Genomic DNA, 27002 nt, shown 5'->3' on the forward strand with positions numbered 1-27002 from the left:
TTTCTGTCTCATTTGGATGTTTATTCACAAAAATATGTACAAAAATTTTACATATTCAGATTGAATATCCGCATGCCGCAGAGGTTTTACATTCACCTCGCAAAACATCTTCCAGTCACATTTTCAGCTGCTGTAGCAACTAAAGTTCTACCAAACTGTACAATTAATTAAAAAAATATTAGTTAAAGTACATAAAATGTAATGTACAGGTATGTATTCTACTTTTTAGTGTCAGATTCACCAAACTATGTTTAGCTTCGTTTGCTAGTTTGAGAGAAGGGCTGAAACTATTACTATTTATTTTCTTAAATAATCGATTCATTGTTTGGTCTAAAAAAAAAAAAAAAATGTCAGAAAATGGTGAAAAATCTGTTTCTCAAACTCCAAAGTGACAAATGTTTTTTCCACAACCCAAAGACATTCAGTTTACTGTTACAGGGGAGGAAAACAAAAAACAAAAAAACAAAGTTCAAGAAACTGCAAGCAGAAAATTTTGACTTTTGTCTCTTAAAATAAAAAACAAAGACTCAAACAGATTAATAAATTATCAAAATAGATGGCCACAAATCGTTAGTCTTTTTTTTTTTTTTTTTAAATGTTTTGAAGCCTTTTTGTTGGAGATCTGGTAAGAAAAACACTAACTTCCAAAACCTAAACTGAGTAAAAGTGTCAAGAGCAGAAGACACAAACGTTAGTGACCAGGCTAACTAGCGCAGTACTTACAGTTAGCATAACTTACAAGTCCAGCAGTTAGAATTAGCTAATAAACATTAGCTAATATTGCATTATTTTGCAGGTGTTACATTTGAAAAAAAAAGTTTTTTTCAGCCATTAGCTAGTCTCTTTTGTTTAAGTAAAACATTTGTTTTGCAGGTTCAGGCAGCAGACTTGTGGTTTGTTTGACCAGACATGTTAGATATATAGATCTATGTTGCAGCTCACTTATTGTTTTGATGGGGATTTTGAAAATTGTAACATGCACATTTCAGAAGGAAAGGAGAAATGTGTTGTGGTAATGGAAGACAAAGTCTGCATTGGGAAGGTCAGACAGGAAACATGACATAAGACAGGGAACAGACCGTTTTTTGGCGGGAATCCCGAAAAAACCCATGAATATTCATATGATTGGCTGCCAGTGAAGAGCAGTGAGATTTGTAAACAGGAAGTCAGGTTAAGTCTCTCACTGGCAGATTGTGTATTTGGCAGCAGAGGCTAGCTGGTTAGTGACTACAATTTCAAAATAAAAGATTTTTAAGCTCCCAAACATTAAATAATTTGTAGGTATAAATCTCTAAAAGGCTACATGGCCAATTATAACTTGCACCTCATGCAAGTGTTTAACTATGTACAGGGTAACCTAAAAACAGGTCAGCTGAGAACAGTTTCAAACTACTAATTATGTCTGCTGGCTACCTACAGCCAATACAATGTGCTGGCTACAGTTTTCATTCCAGCTATTAAGATTAAAAATATCCGTTTGGTGAATCTGACAGTGAGAGGAAAAAGTTTGATCGACTTAAATACTGATGTTTTTGCTCTTATATTAGCAGTTTCCCTGCTACCAAGTACAAATCATCAGTCTTATCAAGAGCAATACCAACATTCATATTTAAAGTGTTTTTTTTGCTCAAAGAGGTGGCCTGAGGTAATATCAGTATTTTAATGCTCGTTTCTACTCCTGACACAAGTGAAGCCATAAAAAAAAACTGCCAAAGTTACTTTTTGCCCATCACAGCTGAAGGTGAAGTTAGTCAGTTCGTCTAAAAACTGTTCAAAAAGTCAAATTTACCGTGATGGGGAAAACTGCAAGCAGAATACTGATCTTAGTTGATAAATTACTTCATCAGAATGTCTGATGAGTTTTAATCTGAGCGATTTGGATCATCTCCTCCTCGTCTTCACTCTTGTCAGGATTAATAAATATGAGGAACAACTTGTTAGGATCAGTGATGCTTCAGTCTGTTCTCTAACTACAGCGTACAGTATGGCTGCTCATACCAGTGTGGTGAACACTCCACATCTGCAGAGTTTCTATCCCCGACACGCTGAGTGGAGGCTGTAAAGTCTGTGGATCAGCGCAGCCTCCAGGTCCTTCAGGAGGACCGGAGGCTTCTGGTCCTGTCCTGATCCGGAGCCCGTCGCTGGGCAGAGCAGCTCCTGACTGAAGCCTCCCATCAGCATACGGTGGAAGTCGTCTCTGTCCAGCAGCCGGTCCATGTTCTGGAGGAAGAATCCTTCACAGAACCTGCAGAGTTCAGCTCCTCCGTGGTACTACGATGACAAACGCATGAAAAAGTCTGGTTAAATTCAGCACGACTGTGATTTACAGATTATACACACATGGAGAATGAACATAAAGGACAACACTGCACACACTGTAACACAACATCTTCAATCAGAAGCTGCTCCAGCTCGTTTTTGGTTCTTCTCACAATTTTTTTTAAATTTTTATCAAGTGCAGTAGTTTCTCTGTTGACACCTATGTACACTACCGTTCAAAGGTTTGGAGTCACTGAGACAATTTCATGTTTCCAATAAAACTCACTTTTATTCATGTGCTAACATAAATGCACAAGGGTTTTCTTATCATGAAGTAGCCTTTCAGAACCATTAGCTAACACAATGTAGCATTAGAACACAGGAGTGATGGTTGCTGGAAATGTTCCTCTGTACCTCTATGGAGATATTCCATTAAAATCATCTGTTTCCACCTAGAATAGTCATTTACCACATTGACAATGTCTAGACTGTATTTATGATTCATTTAGTGTTATCTTCATTTAAAAAGAAGCTTTTCTTTCAAAAATAAGGACATTTCTAACTGACCCCAAACTTTTGAACGGTCGTGTATAGCAGCTGAAACAGTTTTTCCCCTACAGATGAATAGAGTCCTCCATCTATCTAAATAAAATGAACAGACCTGTCATCTTTCCAACAAATTCATCACTTGAAAATACTGAGTGGATTAAAAAAAAGTTTTGTTTTTTTCCTGTCATTCACTGACATTTTTTGCCCTGAACTGCTGCTTTTGTTTTTCTCTTTTTTTATTAATAATAGTGACTTCTCAATGTTTCTTTGAGCTTCTCCAGACTCACACCCAGGCAAACTTCATCTCTAAATGCTCCTTTAGCGCTCTGTCTCTGTCATAACTTTCCTCTCACCACCTGGATTAGATTTTTGTACCTTGGCGGTCTGGTAGATGTCGACTACGTTGTCCAGGCTCAGACTTTTTGACAGCGTCATCTCACAGCTTCTCTGCAAACTTCGGAGCTGGAAGAAAGCAGCTACGGGCAGCAGCTGCAAAACAGACACAAAACACTGAAATCACACTCTGGTTTACACACAGGTGAAAATGAATCACTTCTTTGATCAATATGAAAGTCTTTGCCGGCTTTAGTTTCTTTTCTAGCCTCTAAAACACATTTTATAGACGAGACAAAACGCATGTAAAAGTTACTGTGTTACGCTCTCCCATACGTTGTTTATAAGCAACAAAGACACATTTGCTAATGTTAATAAGTCACTACAGTGAATAAGGAAACATGAATTGATGCCTGTTTGCATCCACTACTGGCACACACATAAGGAGCTCAAACAGCAGAAAACATGACGGAAATATTTCTGTTACATTCATGGGTTGTTGTGAGGAGTTCTACACTTTCCTTGTCGCTCTACTCAGATCTAATGTCATTTTTCATCTCCATTCAGGCAGTTCATCACCTATTTAACAGGTCGGTTGGCTAAGAGAACAACTTTTTGCAATTTTTGAGGCATTTTTCAAAATTTATGGCATTTCCACTTCAGGATTGTTGCAGATCCTCAATAAAAAGGGCATCAACTGATTAATAAACAGAAACATAATAGTCAAATATTTTGGTAACTAACAGGTTAGGTCAATTTTAAAGCAAAAAAAATAGTAAAAAAAAAAAACAACAGATATTTTCCTCAAAATACAAAATTTGTCACGTTTCTTAGTCATGCAGGGCTGCAAACTAAATATCTGGAAATGTGGGGGGCACAAAACACTTAAAGAAAATGTGCAAATTCATCAATGACAAGCTGTTTGCTGCAGCCTGACGTTTTTATGCCCACAATGATAATATGTAGGTGGACTGAAAACAAAAGTTTAAGCAGAAAAGACGATCAAAAAAGAGAAACAAAAAACATAATTAATCCACATCTCATGACAAGATTAAAGAAAAAGTTTAGAAATGTATTACATTTTTGTTGCCTTCACCCTCACATCACTTTTCGGGTCATAACTTGCAAAATCTTCAAATGGATGGATGGATAAATAACTAATCTCTTATTAAGAAACCTAAAAGGCAGTGAAAGTCCCAATTTTACAACTTTAAACTAAACAAAACCTCCAGACTGAAGCAAAAAGTGAGATTTGCTGATCCACTAAATTTCAAACTAAAGGAGGTAAGCAGTAACAGATTTTTACCTTCATGGCTTCATTGTGAGACACAATCAGTCCTTGTGTTCCTCCACAGTAGAGACTCTTCATCATCATCTGCAGGGAAACGTACAGTTTTCATCATCAGCTGAAGAGCCACAACTGAACCAGAAGACAAAAGGAAAGTTAGTTTTCTACCTGGAAGGTGCTGTAGGTCATGTGACTGATGTGGATGATTTTGTCCAGGGAGTCGGCGAGCAGACGGCGGAATCTGTCAGACGAAAAACACAAGAACACCTGTTCTTATGTATGTACCCGTTTCTAGTTTTTCTGCATGTATTGCACATTTGTCTGTTTCTACTAAAAGTTCATAAGACGTATATTTTATTTTAGAATGTTTGAAAGATTATCTCAAGAAGGATCTGTCGGTTAAGGAAAACAGTTGCATCCTTTATACAAAACTTCTATCCATTTAGGCGGTTTAACACATGAAAAGAAGTTAAAATAGACATATCAGCACATCTAGATACTTTGTGTTCAAATGTAATCATTTTTAAGACCCACAAAGATAATTTAACATCCTTTCCTCACTGTTAAAGGCTGAAGAACGACTTTAAATCACACAAAAATCTATATTTTTCTGTCACTAGATGCCATATTCTGCAGAACCATGTTCCATTTCCAAACTGAAAACCATTTTCTAGAAGCTGCTTACAAAGCTTTTAACAATAAAACATCAATGGAATGTGGCAAATTATGCATAAAATCTGGTTAAAAATCAACAAAACTCGACCTCATTTTGAAAAAGTCTCCCATTAGGAGCTGAAAGTCAATAATAATAACAATTATAGTAACTAATAAATGGATCATTTCAGCTAAACAAGGAGACCTTTCTGAGGCGGACATCAGCAGAACCCGATGAGCGAAGAATGGACGCCCGTCGACCATGAACGTCACGTCAGACATCTCCTCGTTGTTCAGAAAGTGAATATCTGAGCACAGAGACAAACACGTCATTCTAGGTGACTTGGAAACATTTAGAAGATGAAAAAACGAGGCAGCAGCACATCGTTACCCAGCTGTGTGGACAGAGTGACATCCATCGGCTGAACAGGTGGAATCGGAGAAGAACCGAAGCAGTGAGAGAAGACAGACGCCAGACGCTTCGTCACCACGTAATCCTGCAGAGGAAGAACGACGTGGATCATCAGAACACTGAGCTCCAACTGTTCACCAAAACATGACGAGAACACTGACAGGTCTGTTCTCATATGGATGGAACAGAGTAAGAACATTTACTCAAGCATCATTTCAACTGTCTTTCTGTATAGTCTCTTGTTTTTAAATCAGCCTGCAGCTGCAAAAAAATTAATCAGTTGTTTTAAGATCAGCATCACAAAGCTCTGTATGACAAGTATAAAGCAAGATCTGACTACTATCTAAAGCAAATAAAACATTTCGGATGTCTTTTCCAGTGTTACAACATATGAGGAAGGTTCTGAATAGGACTGCAAACAACTCTAATTTTCATTGTCATAACTTGTCGATTATTTTCTGAATTAATAAAGTAGTTTTTGACTGAATGTCAAAAAATGGTGAAAAATCTTGGTCAGTGTTTCCCCAATACAAATATTGAGAGTTAAATATTAATATTTAAGAAGCTAGAATCAGCGAATTTAGACTTCTTTTCCCTTAAATTACTGAAATTGATCAATTGATTGTCAAAATTGTTTGAAATTGAATTATTAGCTGATAACTAATTAATAGTTGCAGTTTAAATCTGTCCCCAGTTCAACAGTCATACAAAAGACACGAAACATTTTTGGTTTTCTGTCTGTATTCCGAGTTAAAAACATTCACTGCCCACAACAATGACATTTCAGCAAACACTACTTTAACCAGAATGAAGCGGTTACCATGTTTATAATGAACAGCTTAACTCCAAACCTTACATGAGCTACTTAAAGTAAAGAAACGGCTGATGGAGGCAGAGCTCCGTACCTTGCTGGTCTCCAACATGCTGAACATCAGTGGGATCCCTGAGGAGAGCAGCTCGGGGCTGTAGTCCTCTGACCGGATGGAGGGAAACTCTGTGAGCAGGAAGACGATGACTTCGTCCCTGCACAACTGCTGGGCTCTGTGGAGAGACTCCAGCCAGATGTGGAGCCTCCAGGGAACACCTGGATGCAGCAGCGAGAAAACAAAACATGTTGGAATGTTAGAACGTATGGGTGCAGTTTGAGACAGAAGCAGAAACTCGTGCTGTGGTGTTTTCAGCATTAAAGAGCAGAGGAGAAATAAAGCTGCATTGTTGATCAGTGACACTAATATTTTTGTACTGAAGACAGAAGCAAGTTTTCAGTTCACATTCGACATTTTCAGTGTGAAGATAAAACTTGAAAATCATGCAGCATTACAGTTTTTACGGCATCTTCTGCTATTAGTCTTAATTGGGGCATTGTTGGAAAAGTACATAACAAGATTTTCTTCGTCTTGTGCTTAAAAACAACAGCACATACCGTCCTACACATGAGAAATGCAGCTCCAACTGTCATTTTTTGTCGATGTCAGAATCCTGAGCTCAATTTGCCAAATTTAACTGTTTATTAATCCTCTACACACCACTTCTCTCCACTAAATACATACTATACTGATTATTCACACATCTGTGCATCAATCATAATGGAGCATTAATACACATTTTATATCATCAATCAACAACAACCAACAGAAACCCAATGATTATTTACATACTGTAGGGTAAGGCTGTTCCAACATAACACAATGCTTTATACTTCAAGATAACTGTTGGTAATAAATCACAGTGCAGGTAAGAGCTTCAATCTCAGATGTATCCATCAAAAGTAGAAAACAAGTGACACAAATTTACTTTAAGGCCACTGTAGTGTGTGTATTTATCCAACATTTGTTCAGATTTAATATCAAAGTTGCACAAACTAATCTGGGGTGGATTTGTGCTCACCGATCTCTCTGAGCTCCATGGTTACATCCAGGAAGCCGTGTTCAGCGCTGTAGTAGGAGGCCTGCTGCAGCGCCTTCATCCTGGCTTTACACAGTCTGGGAGCAACGCTGGGGGAGTTTGGATGGTGTGTTGGAGATTTCACCTCCTCTTCATTCTCCTCCTCCTCCACTCCTTCAGCCAGGATCTCCTCCAGAGAGAGGATGTCCTCCTTCCTGTGCTGTGGTTGCAGCAGCAGCCTCCTGAGGATGTTTCTGCAGATGGAAAGGTAACAGGTGAGAGCTGTTTGCAGAGATGCAACAGATAATCCGTTAACTCTAAGCATTAAAATACTCAAAAACTAGCTTCATTGGTTGGAGTGATTTCTTGATAGAAAAAAGGCTCAATTCTCCATTACCAGCTACTTAAATGTGAAGATTCCCTGGTTTCATTCTTCCTCTGAGAGTAAACCGAATATTATTTTTGAGTTGTTGACAAAATAATGCATTTGAGGATGTCGTCTTAGGCTTTAGGAAGCATTTTTCACCATTTTCTGACAGTTTATAGACCAAAGAATTCATTAATAGATTAATCAGTGAAAATAGTCATTAGCTAGAGCCTTCATTGTGTGAAAAAAAAGCACAGTTGATGGTCTGGAATGAGTCTAACCGGTGTCCATGTGCTGCTGCGTAACTGAAGCAGTTCATATCTTCATACAGCGGTGAGGTCAGTGAATTCCCATGATGCACTCTGAGCAGAGGGTCGGCTCCGTGGGTGAGCAGCAGGCTGACCACGTCATAGTAACCTGAGGGGAAAAAGAGAATTAAATAAAGTTTAAATAAAAATGAAATATAATCAGGCTGCAGTGGCTCGGTGGTTAGCACAGTCACCTCACAGCTAGAAGATCCCTGGGATCTTTCTGCATGGACTTTGCATGTTCTCCCTGTGCATGTGTGGATTTTCTGCGACTTCCTCCCACAGTCCAAAAATATGCTGAGGTTAATTGGTTACTCTAAATTGTCCGTAGGTGTAAATATTAGTGTGATTGTTTGTCTGTATATGTAGCTCTGTGACAGACTGGTGACCTGTCCTGGTGTCTCATGCCTTCACCCTAAGTCAGCTGGGATAGGCTCCAGCCCCCCCGCAACCCTAATGAAGATTAAGTGGTTTATAGATAATGGATGGATAAAGTATGGTCTGGATCAGCATTTACTGTATGCCAGGTGAAGAGTAAAAAGAAACAAAGAACAACACAAATGTCAGAGGGAACTCAGTGTCAGCAGAAAGTATGTTTAGTGCCCAAACTCACTGCATATTTTGACTGTTAAATGTGTATGTGAACCTTCCTCAAAACTCAAGTCTGGTTAAACTGCAGCATACAGTTTGTGAAATAATTACAGTGTCAGGCTGATCAAATACTGAGAGGCCTTCAGTAACAGGATACCTGCAGCAGCAGCCAGCTGTAGCGGCGTCTCAGCAGACGTCTCCTGACCGTCCAGCAGGGCTCCACCCTCCACATCTGCCCCGGCCTCCAGCAGCAGCTGTCAGCAGGAAGACACAAAAAAGTGACAGGATTTCACAGTCAGCCGCTTTATTCAGGAAGCCTCTAGACTCATTAAATAAAAGATGTAGCAGCATACATTACTTTTGTCTCTGCAGGATTGGTTTAGGTTGCATTTAGCCTAGTAATAAATGAAGCACTCCACTAATATGAATCTTTACATTTAGATCTGTATTTTAACTCTAAGTTTACATGGTCTATTAAGTGCAGGTTTAGTGCATGTAAAAATGTGTGCTACACGTCTCTGGTTGTCTGTTTTCTAGATTAAGAGACATTTAAGAACATGCATACATACAAAATGCAATAAATGAAAAATCAAAATTTAAAAATTATCAGTAGAAAAGTTGTGTTTCTTCTCAAAACTGTAAACAAACGCTACTGAAATTAGGTTTTGTGTTCTCCCTCTCAGCTTAGCCTTTACCTCCTATAAAAAGGATCAGCTCCAGTGAAATGTGCTGCTGTGATGTACAGTTTGGTTGAATGACTCACCTGAGCCACAGACAGGTGACCGTGCAGCACAGCGAACGTCAGGGCGACCCAGCGCCGACTGCCGGGGTGAACAGATGGGTGTCTGGCAGAGCAGCCGGGCACCTGAAGAGGAAACGCACTCAGACTTCACCTCATAAAAGCAGCTGTGATGTGGAGCGGCTGAGTCGACTGCAGCGTTTTTACCTGCAGGTCCAGGTGAGCTCCGGCCTCGATGAGCATCTGAACCAGCGCTTCGTCTCCGGCTGCAGCGGCGTACATCAGAGGAGTCATTCCCTGTAGGAGCATAAAGTAGAAACGGTTTGTGTACTTCTGTGGCATTTTGAAAGGGGCTACCAAATCTACCAAAAGGCATTCATAATAATAACAATGCATGAAATTTATTTAGAAATTTGAAGATTTTGCACAATGAAAAAGAAATACATTTTTATACGGACATTAGTGAGCATCAAACTAAATTCATATTCGAATATTTGTGTGCATAAAGTATAAAAACAGGCGTTTTGTGTATTTGTCAGTCTCATCCTGTGGTTTATATTCTGTCTTCTACGGACGACAATTCCTTTCCTGCGACTTTTTCTTCTTCCTCCCACTACATAAAGTACAGCCAATTACAGTTGTGGTTGAATATGTTTTTGTACTTTTATAGGAGTTTTAAGGTTGTTCAAATGTCCTCATTCTTCACAGTGTGACAGTATCAGCTCGTTCCAACTCTTCATTGAATCTAAGTGATGACAGAAAAACATTTTGACCTTTTTCAAATTCAAGTTTTTAAATGATCTCTGGAGAACATCTTTTTAGAGATGATATTTTTGTTTTGCATGCGTTTAACTCCGAGTGCCTTGAAAATTTCATTGTGTTGCTGCCTTGTATTGAAGAAAAATGACAAAGCTTCTAATTCTGACTCTTTTTTCCCCCCTTTGATAACAGATTGGTATTTTTTCACTTGAGCCCCTTTCTCTCCATCAGGAACGAACACATGGTCTTTTTTATTCAGCCTAAGGACTCAAAGGACTCTTTATAAATGCGGCATTAAATTACATATCAGATGTTCTGTGCATCATTTTATGCTAATATCATCAGCGTTCAACCTAAAATATTTGGTATGCTTGGAAGCTTTAGGATCTGCACAATAATTCTTAACTTTCAACAGGCTTTTTATGCACAGCACAAGTTTGTGGCCAGCATTTATCATAGAAGGTGCAAAGACAATGATTTAAAACAGCTTCACAGCTACCCAACTGGAGGAATTTGTTAAGTGCAGATTCATGTTCTAACTGCACTCCAGCACTGGAAAGACACCAGGTGTATAAGTAAAATATTAAAAATAAAACAGCGATAGTAAAACAAGAGTTTCTGCTGTTGGTGAAATGGTGACTAAACATACAAGAGCACAAAAGTTCAACAAAAGTGGAAACGGAGATGTATTAACTGTGATAAACAAACAGGAGTAAGCCATGAGCCCTCACCTGGTCATCCATGGTGTTGACACCTTCATCTCCCAGAAGCCTCGTGGCCTGATGGACCAGGTCTGCTCGGCCACACGAGAGCATCCTGAAGGCTAGATCCAGCTGGAACTTGGCCGAAGCAGCTTCAGCATCCAGACATTTAAAGGACTGGAAGCAGCACTCAGACCTGCACAGAAACAGACACGTTTACCTGCTTGTTATTCATCCAGTACTGCAACTTAACGCTTCCCTGGACAGACTGGTTTTAACAGCACTTCATTTTCAACACGCAGAAGAGGAGATTAAAAACAGAAAGGCAATAGAGAAGACAGTAAATGATTACAGACAGAGGTTTGAGCCTTGCTACATAATGGTGATAGTGCAATGGAGCTGGAAATGGAAAACATTTTCCAGCACCATCTTTCTGTAGCTGTAGGGAGTAGACCGTCTTTTCTGTGGGTTGACTGACAATGAACACACAGTGCAAGAGCTTTTCTGAAGCCAGAGTCCCCTCCCCCCCAATTACATCCATAAAAACCTTCAAAAGTCGATTTTTACTTAAAACCAAGATACAGAAAGAAAAGGCAGGTTTCCTCGATGATAAACATCCTGCTTTGTCCCAGTTCCAAAGTTGTCTTACATAAATTTTCTGTGTTCTTAGATGGTTGATGTGTAGTTTTTGTTTGTATTTTTTAGATCCAGGGCAGGCTAAGCTTGCTGCTACTACAGGACCGTCAGTAAATCTACTGCCTGTTTGTTAAACTGAAATGACTTGTTTTATGTTGATGCGTGTATAAAACAGAAAAGATGCAGCCGGTGAGGATGTTGTGTTGTTTAAAGACACTTCTGGTACCATTTGTTGCTGAGCAATGCAAGTCAAGAATTACATAATGCAAGGACCTCTGCATTGTTAACTAAATAAATTTGGGGATTTTGTTTTAAAACCATACAGAAGGAAATTTAATACCATCTTTCATGTAGATGAAAAAAGGGGAAAAAAGTGGCAGAAAAAAATTTAAACAAACAAAAAGGAAGTCCTACAATTCTTATTAACAGCATAACTTCATGTATATTGATTCCAGTACTTCCTAGCTGCATATTATTATAATTTGTAACACAGCTAACCAATTAAAATGACTTGTCAATTGTACATGAAAACTAACTTTTGTTTAAACAGTCGAAAGAGTTTTCTGGACTGAATTCAATGGTTTTTAATAACTTCAGATACTTTGAAAGCAGTGTAGTTACTTTCTCAGTGAGGAACTGATCACAGATTAAGTAATTTAAGATTAAGTAATCATTACCTGAGCTGTCTGGGCTCACAGTCCAGTCCTGGTAGAAGCTGTCTGGCCGTCTGTCTGATATCATCACTGTCCACCAATAGGCTGCGGCGATGTTCAGCGTGAACCACGGCGACCCGGATCCACTCCATGAGAGGAGGGAGGAGCAGGAACGGCCTGGACGGAGATTTTAATTAGTACAGATGAAGCAAAGACAGCAGCAAAGAGCAAAAAACAGCGCAGAACTCACCTCTCTCGGGTCAGCGTCACGGCCGGAGGCTCCAGGTTTGGATTCTCCAGTGACTCCATCTGAGGACTGCAAAGGAAGTAGTAAAGAGTTCGCAGGGCGTCCGGAGCCCAGGACACCAACGGCTGATTGGCTGAGCGAGCGTGACTGATGGACGGACTGGAGCTGCGCAGACGCTGCATGTGATGCATCGCACGAGACACCAGATCACCTGCAGGAAGACAAGAATCATCACAATCCAGAGTTTCTCAAGGTTCATCAGATTGAATTTAAAACCTTTAGAAACACAGAGAATCCAATTTACACTGTTTTCATGCTCATATCAGCAACAGAATGACAGGAAAAACAGTAAACAATCATCAAGTACATGAATTTACTGACATTTATATCTGATTTTTGTCCGTACTTCACCTAGTTAATTACTCATATGTCGCAAAAAAAAAAAAGAGAACAGAAAACAGATGGATAAATCAGTTTACAAAAATAGGAGGCAACATTATCATCCAGCAGAGCCAAGAAAAACAAATATTCAAAACTTTCTAATATCTTTTAATGTCGTTTTTTATGTTTGTCAAGTGAACTTGCAGATATCTTGGTTATCAAATGGGCAGATTACAGGACTTAAAGATGAATTTAAGACTTCTAAAGACCTTCTTGATTTCACATAAGATGAACTGTACGTCTGAAGAAATTAACACGTTTTAAGATTTTTCTAGACCTAACAGACAAGACTAAATGTAGGACTTTTTTAAAGTCTGAGGACATTAATCTCAATCATAAAATACACAAAACATTTTTTTTATTTTACAAATGAATGAAATAAAACATAAAAAACAAAAATCAAATGACCCAAAAACAAATATAATGCAAGCACCTGAAATTGACATTAATAATAAAACAACAATACAAAAGCACATACATATTATTTCATACACAAGATTCAACTTTTCTTAGAGGCTTTTAGGTACTAAAGCCATAAATGGTATGCTTGTGTTTTTTTTATTATTTTTAGAAAGCATTTCATTGATTCTGTTCCTCAAATATTTTCATATTCCCCAAATGATGCTTTAAGACAGAAGAAAATCAAATCTCTTTTCACCCACCAGCAGTAACATTCTAACGTGTAACAAGGAGGAAATGTTAAAGCTAAATTTATAGTAAAACATACAGAACATGGTGTATTAAACCTGTCATCAGCAGGTCCATAAACTGGCCTGAACAGTGAACGTACTTCTTTTATTTTCTCTCTGTAATGAGAGTCTGGACAACGAGGTACGGTGGCCTGCAGGGCGTGAAGGTGCCCTTGTTTTCTGGAAACAAGCCACAGGTTGTTATGTAACCGAGGGGGAGCTGGCAGCGACTAACGATGAGTCCCGGGAGACCGACGCCGGTCGCAGTTTAAACAAACACACGAAACACAGCAGCCGACTGTGGCGGCGGTCACACACACACACACACACTTACTGAGCTCTGCGATGCTGCCAACACAGGTGGCGAGCAGGGCCTGCTCCAGCATTCGCAGCTCCAGCTGGATGTATGCATCCTCCCTGCTCTCCATCGACTCCTCGGGAACCTTCGTGTACGGACTGACATGGGCCGGCAGAGACAGCTCACCTAAACAGCACACATAAATGTTAATGTTACAGTCACTCTTCTCTGTGACACTTATTGATTTCCAAACTACTACAGTAACTGTGGGGTTGGAAGTGTGAGACAGAAAGTTTGACAATGCAAACTTAAATATCTTACTATTTTATCCATATTATTACTTTTCCCCACTGCATGAAGCAAATTACTTTTGTTATCCATCAGTAGATTGAAAGGCCTGATTTTGAGTGACATATTTAGATGTTAATTATGAGATATTCATGTTCTCAGAGGAAGAAGAGATTTTAGTCGGTGTTTAAATGACAAGTAATTAGAATTTAGACAAACATTTTAACAGTTTAGTTAATTATGGTTTTCATTTACTCACAGATAACAGACATTTTTGTTGAGCAAATGTTTAGAAATAACAGGGAAATGCAATGATTTCTGCCAAAGTAACACAAACTCCAAATTTAAGCACCAAACTCTCGTCTCCTGCCATCTTGCCTGGCTCTAAATGATTTGTTGCCTATTCCTTCACTGACAACAGCAGGTTGGATTCTCAATAATTCCAAAGGATTCCGAGCGTCAAAACATCTATACAAACCTTTCTCACCACTCCTGCACCTTTAGCCACTTTTTTTACTTTTAATTTGAATGCTCAGTTTATTCCCATCATCAAAAATTGCCCAAACAAGGCTGAATACACAGCTTGTAATGCAGACAGATCAGGAGTCTGCATGAACTCTTTTGAAATGAGACAAGTAGACTGAAGTGATTTTGATTAAATACCCCAATTTTTAACATCAATTTGGTGAAGTTTTTCAGTGCAACTGCATGTCAGTTGATTTTCTCAAGCACCATCAGAAAGTTTAAAAAAGAGAGATGATTCTGTTAATTTAGTTTTTGGCTGATAAATTGTGTAATTTGGGTGATTTATTTATTTTTAATAACATGCCTTTGAATCCCAAATGCAGATTTTGGAAAACAATAAAGATAATCAATAAATAAATACACTTATACCACTAAACACTGCATACTTTGATTTCTGAGCAAAACCACAGCACAAGAGCTTCCTCCGTGTTATTGACATGACAGACCAACCAGCCAATCACAACCTTCAGCAGCCGACACACATCCAGATAGAGAGAGCGGGCTACAACCATTCACAGTATTAATAATAATGTGTAGAGAAAGAGTAAAGTCCCACTGAGAAGCCTTGCCAGGACACACATTGATCCTATTTAAAATGTATTATTCTGGTCTTCTACATTTGTTTCCAGTGGAGGAACCAGGGTCAGTCAAGGTCTGAAATACCTCCATGAACATCTGCTTATCGATAGCCAGAACAATTTATCAATACTCCCCAAACGCCTCACATGCCAGCTACAATAAAAGCTAGGTTGGTGGCCATGCAAAGACAAACCTCTAGAGTTTGAAAAGAGTGGATTTAGTCATTCTAATGTGACAATTAGGCAAGTTAAAACCTAGGAACTTTATCTATAGCATCTGTCTATAGCGTTATAAACATCAACATCACAGTTGATCATGTCCATTTAACTGTGTAAAGCCAAAAATCATGATTGTAATTAACAATTGACAGATGACTCCAACCTTAAAACCTCATCTGTGCACATACTGTAACCTACATATTTCTCTTATTTATCAAAAAACATCATTGAGCAGTGAAAGTGATTTAACAGTGAAGTCACAGAATTAATTCCTTACCAGTAGGTCTGTACATCCAATATGGAGTTTTGTCACAAAATTAAATAAGTGGCATTTCACATTCGTGGTCTAATTGAACCCTATTGATAAAGGTTTTTATTGCCCTGTTCCTGTAACCTGCGTAACCAGCTCATAAGCAAAAAAATGGCAGCTGAAGCTCAGAAGTAGCTGTACTGCAGCCAGTGACAATGACTCTAAACTTCATCACGTCAAGGTCGTACAGAATAACCTCATACTAAAACAATCTGCATTTTAAAGTCCACAAATGGAGCCCACACCAAACAGAGAAACTGTAAAGAGACAGCAGACATTATGGAGGAGAAGCAGCTCCAGGATAAATAGCCCAAAACTCCTCCTGAACTTTGTACAGGTCTCATCAGCAGCCACCACAAATGATGGAGCCAAATGCGGTTCAACCACTTATTAAATACGAGGGTTCACTTACTTTTACCACCAGCACTTTTTGAACGTTTAAGGATATTATGCTGTATTGAATAAGAAGACTGTATTCAACATTCCAAAAGTAACTTTGTGCAAAAAAAAATTTAATGTAAAAATTCATCTTATAAGAGCATTTCCTATTTCAGTGAGAAGTATTGCACAAATATTGATCAAATTGTCAAAAATAAATACTTTTAACAAGGCTATCCCTCACTGTGATTTCATTGCCACCCCAGATTCTTCCTCGTCTGACCCACAGAAAACCTACCCAAGACTTAGTCTGATTTTTAGACCCTGTAAGCATCTTCAGTCCAAATCTGGACCAGACAGCAACTAACTTTGTGTGCCATTAAATTAACCACAGTGGACTTGTCTGTACTTGGAGATCAGATCACATTTTATGTCCAACAGAGGCTTAAAAATGCAGATATCAGATTAAGCTTGGTGTAGACATAGAGATCAAGTTCAAGATTGTGTGTCAGTAGTTCATAGTTTCAAATGGACAGTGTCCACATACACAGTCAGCTCCATAAATAAATGGTTTTCTCAGAGTGCACAGAGCCTTGACCTCAATCTCATGCAACACCTTTGGGAAGAAGTGGAGGTAAGTGTTGTACAACTAAAGACTGATTATCATCCCTCTGACCTGCCAAACACACCTCTGCTCTCTAAAAGCCAGCTCTTGTCTTTGGTGAAACAAGGAGCGAGTGTGGCAGATAATTGGAGCCGATTAGCCTGCTGTGTTTACGGACAGCAGAGAGGGCGAACAGGCATCCATTCATGGGTACACAACAGGAGACCAGTCTGCAGTGGACAAAGCACAAACCACTGTTTTCTAATCCCTACCTGTGTAGCCGTGACCCCCAAACACACACCTCAGCTCCTGAGCCCAACACTGGCCTGCTTACAGCCAGAAACATGAGTGATTAAGTCATTTCCTTCAACTCTCTCCTTGCGTGTACCTGTGGCTGAATAAAAACAACACTTAAACCCCAAGCCTGCGACGGCGTCCTCACAGAAAGTGTACTGTATGTGTGTGTCCCAAATGAAAACAGAGGCACAGTCACCGGGCCTGACAACAACAGCTCTTTTCTGCTGAGTGGTATAATGCTGCAAGTGTTGGGCTGAGACAACAGAACCACAGAAGGCCAAAGATGTGAGTGTTTGAGGTCAAGATCACCTCAGCAAAGTCAAAGCTGATGCCAAGAGACTAAACAGAGTCCTGAGGAATAAATTTCATTTGTACAGAGCAAAAGTAGTGGCTCATAAAACTGTTCTGAAGGTATTACTAATATGGTATGAGAAATCAATTATATCTCTAAGGCACTTTAAAAAAAAAAAAACATACAAGTTTGGCAAAGTGCTGCAAAAAAATTCAGTTTTAAAATCAGATGTATAAGACCTAATATATCCAGTACAAGACATACTGGGCTAACATGATTCAAATGTTGTTGTGCAACTATTCAGAAACTCCTCAGATGGTGACTGAACTAAACCAGTGAAAGGTAACCAGAATTGGCCTTAATGGTGCAGTAATAATAAGAGTCTTCATGCCAACTACACACTAAGGCTGTAACAGCTTGTTTTATTGTTGAATATTCTGTTCACTGTTTTCTGGATTGACTGATTAGTTGTGTGATCTATAAGTAATCATTTCAAAATGGTACAAACTGTTAGTGTTTTTCCAAAGCCCAGGATGACAAATCTCTTGTTTTGTCTATAACAAAAGATATTCAGAAAGAAATCAGAAAACATTCACTTTTTGAAGCTGGACTTTTCCAGAATAGTTGACAACTAAATGAATAATTGTCACATTTCTACATATTTTGCAGAAAATGATCTCAGCACGCATCACAAGCAGTTACTGAAAGCAAATTTAAGAAATGACGAGAAAAATAGGTACTCAGAGAACTGGTTCAAACACCAACAAGAATTAGCAAATTAGCCCCAAAGTGCACAATACTAGAAATCTTACAGATGAATGTCTTAGCACCATTTATTATTGCTCTAGACCAGACTGGCTAGAAGTTGGGACTTTGCATGGCTATAGTAAGAGGATAGAGGAGTTTCTGTGCAAATTTGCAGATCTCTACCACCTGTGCTACATTGACTTCAGGGTCCTTGAAAATTAGACACTTTTCATGGGGGGCAATGATCAGCAGTCCATATCTCTCTAAACAATGTGCCTAGAGGGCTCCCCCTGTATAAGTTATAAGTCAGTCTGGTCTAGAGCAATACTAAATGGTGCTAAGACATTAATCTGTGAGATTTCTTGTATTTTTAACACCCTTAACCCTACTCGCGAGTGGTTTTTACAAATAATTTATACATTTTGGGCAAGCCCCCCTGCTCTGTAGAGGCTTCTGAGTGTGTGTGATATTTCTAGGACATCACCAACATGTAGGGAGCTTGGAGAAAAAAAATTTCAAGTCTCTGTGATACCCAGAAGCAGAGATATAAGCATTTTAAAACCTAAAAATTTCAAACGAGGATTGGGGGGAGGGCATTTTGGCCTGAATTATTAAAATTTGAAAATGCCATAACTCAAAAACTATTGGGAGTATAAGCCTGTAATTTTGAACACAAAGCTTTTTTTTAATCATGATCTTCCACCACCAGCACCCACGGTAAAATTGAAGATGGTGCTGCAACCACCGTCCTGAATATTTGGTGTTTTGGGATGGAATAAGCCAAACAATATTAATGCACCCTCTAATCTACATGCAGTCTCTGAAGAAGCTGAGAAAGCCCAATTTAAAACTCTAATCTAATGTAGAAATAAAGAAAGACGGCAAGTTCAACATTCATCCAGCACTCTCACTTGTTTGGGTCTTCCTGCAACTCAGAGTCCCATCAAACATGCAGGCAGAATTGGCGGGAAGATGATGTTTTGGTAGCGTAATCTGGCTAAAACCTGCAGGCGGTATGTCTGGAGCCAGTGTGGATGGACACTGTTGTCTCAGGGCTTTAGAGACCTGAACACAGAGCCAGGAGTGGACGGTGACGAGGTGATAACAACGGAGCAGAGCCCAATTACGTCTCATTAGAACACCCCAACAGGCCTCCTGAGAGAGATTCTTGTCCCTCCGGTCACAAACACGTCTGGTGGTTAATTAAAGCAGAGCAGAGGTGTGTAATGTCATCACCCTCTGATTAATCATTTACTTTCATGTGATTGTTTCAGTGTTGGTGCTCTCCTTTTATTCTCGTTTGAGGAAACATCAGACTGGGTTGAATAAGCAGGAGAAAAGACTGTAGCCAAACCTTAAAAACCACTTCTTCCTTCTGTTTTATAGTTAAGGCCAGATGGAGAGGACATTAAGTGAAGTTTGGTATCACAGCGAGTGTTGGATTTCTCCCTGCTCCATCTTTATAATCTCACTCCACATCAGACACTTTCTCCAGCTGTCTGACTCCACTTCCTCTTCAGTGGAACACAAAGCTGACAAACTAACCACCAGACTGTAAATACAAGAACCTCCAGGCAGCAAATGATACATCTCAACCATTAATCTGTCTCGACGTTTTACTGCACTAACTTGGGATACACCTGAAGATTACATGAGAAAGGCTTAAGAGGCTAATTTTTTTAGCTCCAAATGCCCAGCGCAACTGATGAGCAACATGTGGAAGTTCAAGCAATAGGAGGCCCAGTACTGCATGTTTTTGCATCATAAGCATGAATAAAAACCAGTAGTTACTTCTGTTCATATGCAGCAACATTTGTGCAAAAAAAAAAAAAAAAAAAATAGCAGGAAAAAAGCTCCAAGTTTGTCGGAGACCTTGAATGAAGACGGATGTAGAACTGTTGAGCGGACAGAAGGGGACAGGAGCGGAGTGAACTTTAAAAATCAAAACAAGCCACAAAGGTTTCTGAAATGGTTTGCTACAAGACATACAAACCGCTATGCATACAGTCTGTGCAAGGGCTGGGTGATCTAGCTAAAAAAAAAATAAATAAATAAATTTAAATAAAACGATTATTTTAGTTAGATTAATATTTGTTATTTGTTGTGACCGATTGTATTAATGACAGGAAAAAAGAGGTTTACTTTGAATTTAAGCACCTTACTTTGAATGTGACCACTTAAATGCAACAATAAATAGCCTACCTAAAAAACTTTAATACTACAACAATAAAAAAACAAATTTGCAAATGATTTACAAGCATAAGTGATAATGAATGAGGATAAAGGATTCATCTTCCCTGATACACAAATTTCTGGGTTTAAACTGTGCAAAAATAAGATTGTTAAACCCATAACAATCAATCATTAGAAAATACAGGTGGCATTGTCAATAATCAGCAGATTAAATGTTAACAAAAACAGTTGATTGAACTCTACTTTAAAAAGACAAAAACCAGGACAGACGTACAGGTAAACATTAAATTGATTTGTAGATGATAGAAAATTACTCAACTTTAATCCTCATTATTTGAGTCTTATTAAAGGGGAACTTCGTTTTTTTTCTCAACCTGGGGTCTGTTTTCATATGTCATTTTATACATGTGAGTGATGAAGAAATGAATTTTCAACATAGCTCCAATATTTAGCCAGGCAGGCAGCTTAGCAGCTCAGCTAGCAGCTCAGCTAGCGAAAAATATGGGGCAACTTGCCCCCCGCGTCAAAGTCCGCCTCTTTGTTGTGGTCTGTATCCAAATCTCAGGACGCTAGAAAGCAAATCTCGTTCCGAAATCGCGCGATAGCTCGTGCCAAAATAGTGTGGAGGTTTTCGTTCACTTCTCATCTCTACTATGTTGTGGGACACTCGTTGAGACTATCCGAGCCGGTCAGTGTGGGAAAAAAGCACGTTAGGGCGGACTTTGACGCGGGGGGGGCGCAAGTTGCCCCATACTTTTCGCTAGCTGAGCTGCTAAGCTGCCTGCCTGGCTAAATACTGGAGCTATGTCGAAAATTAATTTCTCCATCACTCACAAATGACATATGAAAACAGACCCCAGGTTGAAAAAAACCGAAGTTTCCCTTTAAGCAAAAATGTCAGTCACTCCCTGGTTCCAGCTTCACAAAGTGATTACATGTTGCCTTTGTCTACTTTATAGCATTTTAGAATGAAGTTTGTTGGACAAAACAAGTGATATGAAGATGCCAGGTAACATTGTACAGGCAAAGCAAATGAATAGCCACAAAACAAGCAGAAAATGACATTACACAAGAAGGAAAACTACAGGTTAGGAAGGAAACACAGCTTAATCTGATCTCTGCAGACATGACTGGCTGCAGCGGTAATGTAAATCTGATTTCTGTACTGATCGAGGAAGATAATTGCATTACAAGCTGTGCCTTTGGATACCCTCAGCAGGATCTCAGAGCGGAAACACTTTCTCACATTTCACCGCTGGGATTTACTTTTATCATCAGATTAGGAGGAACATTTCAGCCGCTCTGTGCTCTAACAGCATCTTTATTAAAACCTGGACGGGCTAACAGTGTGTGTGTGTTGGAAGTGTTTTCCTGGGGAGGGATGACGGACTGCCTCTTCTGACCGGTCTGGCTGTTTGTTTAGCCCAGCAGACGGCACTGGGAGGCATGAACCTCGTGTCCTGCTGCCTCCTGAGCGGGAAAGAAAGCTCCTTTGTGTCGCCTGTGCAGGTCAGAGGCTAACAACACTCACTCATTTACTGCACCCGCTTCTTCCTGTTCGTTCTCATGGGAGGGGAGGTGGGGGGTTCGAAGCCAGCATCCCAGCATGCAACAGGCAGGGGAACATGGAGCCTCTGTGAGTGGGGTTGTGTTTACCGTGTTTATGTTCTGACCTGCTGTGGCTGGACACATCATCTGCCAGGTTCAAATTGAAAAAGCTCTGAGATTTTGTTTATTCATGTCCCTGCAGCTTCTCTTGGATGTTTGATCTGCACTCTGCTGAATGATGGATGTGGAGACTTTTACACTAGACGGCTGTTTCCAAACTCTTAAGCCAAAGTGAAAAACTGCTGAACTCACCTACACCAGGTTCAGGCTCATGTCTTTGGAGAGTTTGAACTTTGCAAATGAAATTGAAGTCCAGACTACAGACCAATATTTGTACTTGGAGTAGACATGTTACCAATACCAGAAGCCAGCAAATGAAATCTACAATAGTAAAAAAAAAAAATGCAGTGACATGCAATCAAATAACCTGTTGCAATTGAAAAACATAACATTTTATAAGGGCCACACTGCCTGTCTTCATTGTCCATTTATGTGACACTGACACTGTAAGGCAATCCAAGACAAGAGCTCTACTTTTACAAAGTTTCTATGTTTTCCGTTGTTGAGGATGTTATGCGTTCTATTGAGGTCTTGTGCCATCTTTCAATGGTGACAACATTTACAACTGATGTCTGTACAGATGTGAGTGGGGTGAGGTATTGAAGTCTTACCTCTTGCTTGGCTTAAATGTGAGCACACACCACTATATTGACTGTTGTGGATTCACTGTACGCTCATGATAGCTAGCTACACACTTTAACCCATAGATTAGTTCTACTCTTAACCGGTGTCTTAATACCTCATCTCCATCCTACTGCATAGACTCTGTTTTAGAGACAGAATTGTAATAACCCCCGAAGGAAAGTCTTGTGCCAGATACTGCTTAGGGAAAATATGCATAACATCAGAATATATTTAGTGCCTAATAAAAAGCAATGAGGTGTAAGTTTGAAGCATTGCTAAAAATGAAAGCTAAAATAAAACTAGAAAAGAAAAGTAAAAGATTTTTTTTTGGATCCACTTCTGGAAATCTGTCATTGCATCCATCTTTAAAACGTTTCACAAGTTATTAAAATTATGCATTTCCTTCAGAGAGAACAATCAGCAGAGCTCTAAGAAAACAGAGACTCAAACCTGGATCACTTCCAACATTCTGCTAACGAACAAAACAAGTGATTAATATGATCACAGCGGATTGGCAGTCTGCATCCATGGTTGTTGACTATGATGATACAGCACAGGCAATCAATTGTTGGACTTAGCACCCAGCATAAGGATATCTACTTCTACAAAGCACAGATCTGATAACAGTGTAGCATTTAATCTAATTTAAACCCGCTGTTTTGTACTCACTTGAGTCCTTTTATATAGACAGCATGAATCTTGCGAATACTGTAGCTTTACAAACCTTAATCTACAACTGAATGGATGTAACCGATAGCCAAGACACTTCTGTAACGACTTTCCTGATGTTAATCTCCTTAATGACATCAATAGTGAGACAGGCAAAATAAATCCACTCCCAACTACTCAAACTACTCTTTTAAATGTTAAAGTGATCAATCACAGTCATCAAGTTTTATCTACTGAGGTTTAAATCAGCATCCGTTTCAGATTTTACAACTAATTTAAGTTGATTTAAAAACTTCAAATGAATCCAAGTAGGCACAGAATCAGTACAACACAGCGGAGGAGCAGGATCATTAGTTGAATTGTCTGGTGACTAAAACTGGCAAATCGTTCTATTTTAGACACCTTCTCATGTGTAAATGGATTTTTAAGTTCAGCAGACTCAAGGCAGATGCAGTCTGAACTTCTTCACGTATAAAAGCAGTCATGAAATTCTTTATAGCCTGCTAGTCAAATGAGAGATCAAATCAAGTCAGGTTTTCACGCTAACAGAGACCAAGTGCCGTCTTGTACTCAATTAAAGGCCAATATACTAAACCCACATGCAAGAACTTGGAGTTACACAAGAGGAAATGTGTTCTACTAAAACTAACCACAACACACATAGTATATCCTAGAGAGACATCTATCAGAAAGGATCTTCTACTTCCGTGTTTGTTAATAACCAAAAACACCAGTTTCCTTTCTAAGGGGTTTTCTAATGACCGTCTCCATGCTGCTGCTGGACTTCTAAAGCTTCTGGCACTTAATATCATTGTTGTCATCTACAGACTTCTTAGTAATTTGACTGCATCATTAACTTGTCTGCTCTGTAATACCACCCAGTTTCAACAGAGGACTCAGAAGGAAGTGGGGTAAGCTCCATTTAATGGACACTTCCCATGAGCCACTAGTGCACTGTAACAAACTCACAGGAGCTTTAGCTGCTGTATGGTGACAAATGTTGGCAGTTCAGTGTAGCGGCAAGAAACAGTTTGTCTCAGATTTCTAGAAAGATTGATGGAAGTTACACAAAACGGAAATTGTTTTTATCCCAATAGTATCGACTTTCTCACAAGCTACTACATCAGGGGATAATACAGGAGAAAGAAGACAATGAGGAACAATGAAAACAAAGAGCAGCCTGGGCTGTGAACCCTCCCTGACACCGAGATCAACTCACATGTGAATTCAAAACAGACATTTTTGGGGGTGACGGACTGTGTTTGTTTTCATTTATGAACACTTTATCGTCACTTCTCCCCTATTAAGTGACTCTAGAGTCTTTGCATCCAACACTGAATTCTACAAGGGTAACAGGTGGGAAAAAAAACATAGCATTTGTGAATATTTGTGTTCTTTAGGTTTGCATTTTCACAAATTATACCAAACCCAACTTTAAAAAGGTGCTCATATTTAAAAACATCCGTGAGCTTTATAAAACTTTATACAGTTGTTGCTGATTCATCCATCAGTTGTGTTGCATGAATTCCAGAAAATGTCAAAATTAGGTAAAATGTCCACCACAGAATATCAGAGATTCAGTCATAATTGTTTGTTTTGTATGTTCAACAGTCAAAAACCTAAAACATAATCAATTCAAAATGATGTAAAACAGAAACGTGGGCAAATCCTCAAAACAGAAGCTGGCAAAAGACTGATTAATAGTTTGAAAGAATCTTTCTAACATACATTAACAGTAAATTTACTGCAGGTTGGACCACTCATGTTTTTATTGACTTTGCCACCAGTTTTTATACATTCAAGCAATTCGGGTAATAATGAGGTGACACTGAGGTGGTTAAACTCACCATTTGCATTCTTGCCACAAATGAGATGCTCGTAGGCCTGCAGTAGCCCCCACAGCTCCGCGTCGTTGTTCACGGCTCCTTCCAGAAGCTCCGCGGTCACCGGGCAGCAGGTGACCCCCTCCACCGGTCCCCCCTCCTGCTCCGCGGCCAGCCTCGCCGCCTGCAGCCCTCGTCCAGCCACCTCCTCCGCCAAACTCTCCACGCACGCCGTCAGGCAGACGGCGGCGAACTCGTGCACACGTACCGACACGCGTGTCTCCACCATCCACCTGAAGAAGCGACCCACGGAGAGCGTGAGGCCGCAGCGCGCAGACTTGCCCTGCTGACGCGCGGTGTCCCCGGAGCTCATGCAGTGCAGGGAGACGGCCTTCACGGCGGAGGAGACGCACTTCTCCGCAAGACCCCAACTGAGCACCAGCCTCATTGCGCTCTGGACCTCCAGGCGTGTGCACCGCCTGTGGAGCTCACTCAGCCGCTGCGCCTCCCGGGAGATCCGCACCAAAGCCCGGCGGAGCAGCACGGACAGCCGGCTGACGGTCTCCCCGGTGAACGACGCATCCGAGCTGACAACTTTACGCACGACTTCCCACAGCTCCTGCTCGGTCCAGGGATACTCCTCCAACTCGGGCAGGCAGGGACACTTGGCCAGGATGTCCGCCGCGTCCTCCGGCAGCGTGCTCACCGTGTCCCAGCTGCCGTTCCTGCTGTACAGGGAGCCGGCGTGTTGCCACCAGGAGCCCCGGTGAGGGGTGCTTGTGTGCGTCTGGGACTGCTTCGACCTGCCGGAGGAGGACAGGCTGAGGGACGGGCAGGGGTCTCCAGCCACATAACCTGAATCCAGGCTCAGGTCCTCCAGCGTTTTCACCAACAAACTGCTGGACATGATGCGGAGAAGTTTGGGACGTTTAACTACTCTGGTCACTGTATGTACCGTGAAGAACGGAGCAAAGGTTTTCCATGAAGTTTCAGTCTCAGTTTAAGGTGTAAACCTGCGAAACCAAACTTCCAAGAACAGCCAGCTGCTGCAGACTGCACCGCTGGGCCAAAACTAACCATAATTTGAAGAAGCAAGAGAAGCGTTTTAAGCAAGCACAGCGGACCAATCACACCCAGAGTCCAATATCAACCAATCACTGATTCCTGCTTCCCGTTAGCGCCCCCATGTGGACACATCGCAGCCTGATTCCAACCAGAACTGCAGCTGATGTGATTGCATGTATGTTTAACCTCCAGGCTTCACTGTGATCTTTTAAACAAAACCCCACCAGTTCAGTGTATTAAATTATTTTTAGCAAGTGTCCAAAACTGAAAAAACCCACTAACCTAAAGAAAATATGCCTTTAGATGTTTAATGATGTGACATTATCCTGTTACTATTAATTTCTTTATATACTGATTTTATTTTATATAGTAAAAGAAACTGTTAAATATAAGTAACTTGAGTGTACCTGCTTTATTGGTCTAAGTCTGCTAGATAAGATAAGATAAGAAACTGACGTTTGCTTTATATTTCAAGAGTACAGTTCTGTCTTATATTATTTAGATTTGGAAAACTAAGGGAAACTTACAGTACACTATGACTGATTGAGTCTCCATTTTGTGAAACCTTAATTTTATACATAAAAACTGAAAATTAGGTTTCACTCTTTATTATCTTTGTGAAATTCAACCTTCAGTTTGTTTTTAGCAGGTTGAACACACCTGCACATGTTTACTGATCACTGCAGGTCTACTCTGGTTGTAATCAGGTCACGTGTAGAAATAGTGTTCTGTTGTTTGGGATGTGAAAATACAGTAAAAATCACAATTTTTTGCCACACATGTCCAACAAACTATTAAAATCAGTAGTGCAAAAAAAAATAATAATCAGAAGCTTATTTATGTTTCACTAAAATTTCCCCATAACTGTTGGAATCACAAGCTAACTTCAGCTTGGCATACATATTTGAACTTTT

The 27002-nt window shown here is 39.9% G+C and overlaps 1 protein-coding gene across 1 annotated transcript; it reads right to left on the reverse strand.

The window, feature by feature from the left end:
* On the reverse strand, positions 1 to 26864 carry LOC110957848 (ankyrin repeat and BTB/POZ domain-containing protein 2-like). The gene is made up of 17 exons (XM_022204054.2): positions 25048 to 26864; positions 13845 to 13994; positions 12384 to 12591; positions 12158 to 12310; positions 10875 to 11040; positions 9592 to 9681; positions 9409 to 9510; positions 8803 to 8899; positions 8028 to 8163; positions 7383 to 7633; positions 6401 to 6579; positions 5475 to 5580; positions 5289 to 5391; positions 4598 to 4670; positions 4448 to 4516; positions 3184 to 3297; positions 1 to 2271 (listed from the first exon to the last, which is right to left on the reverse strand). Exons 1-17 carry the CDS (start codon positions 25928 to 25930, stop codon positions 2032 to 2034), a joined length of 3120 nt encoding a protein of 1039 aa, XP_022059746.2. The 5' UTR covers positions 25931 to 26864; the 3' UTR covers positions 1 to 2031.
* Between the last annotated feature and the right edge of the window lie 138 nt (positions 26865 to 27002).

The sequence above is a fragment of the Acanthochromis polyacanthus genome, chromosome 2, assembly GCF_021347895.1.
Source record: "Acanthochromis polyacanthus isolate Apoly-LR-REF ecotype Palm Island chromosome 2, KAUST_Apoly_ChrSc, whole genome shotgun sequence".
In the NCBI taxonomy this organism is placed as follows: Eukaryota; Metazoa; Chordata; class Actinopteri; family Pomacentridae; genus Acanthochromis; species Acanthochromis polyacanthus.

Bases quoted from the DNA above. Each gene is read 5' to 3' on its own strand.
- LOC110957848 (XM_022204054.2), bottom strand. From the start codon at position 25,930: ATGTCCAGCAGTTTGTTGGTGAAAACGCTGGAGGACCTGAGCCTGGAT. The intron at 6,580-7,382 runs GTGAGCACAAAT...TGCTGCATCCAG, and splicing joins CATGGAGCTCAGAGAGATCG to GTGTTCCCTGGAGGCTCCAC. The intron at 5,392-5,474 runs GTAACGATGTGC...CTCTGTGCTCAG, and splicing joins CACTCTGTCCACACAGCTGG to ATATTCACTTTCTGAACAAC.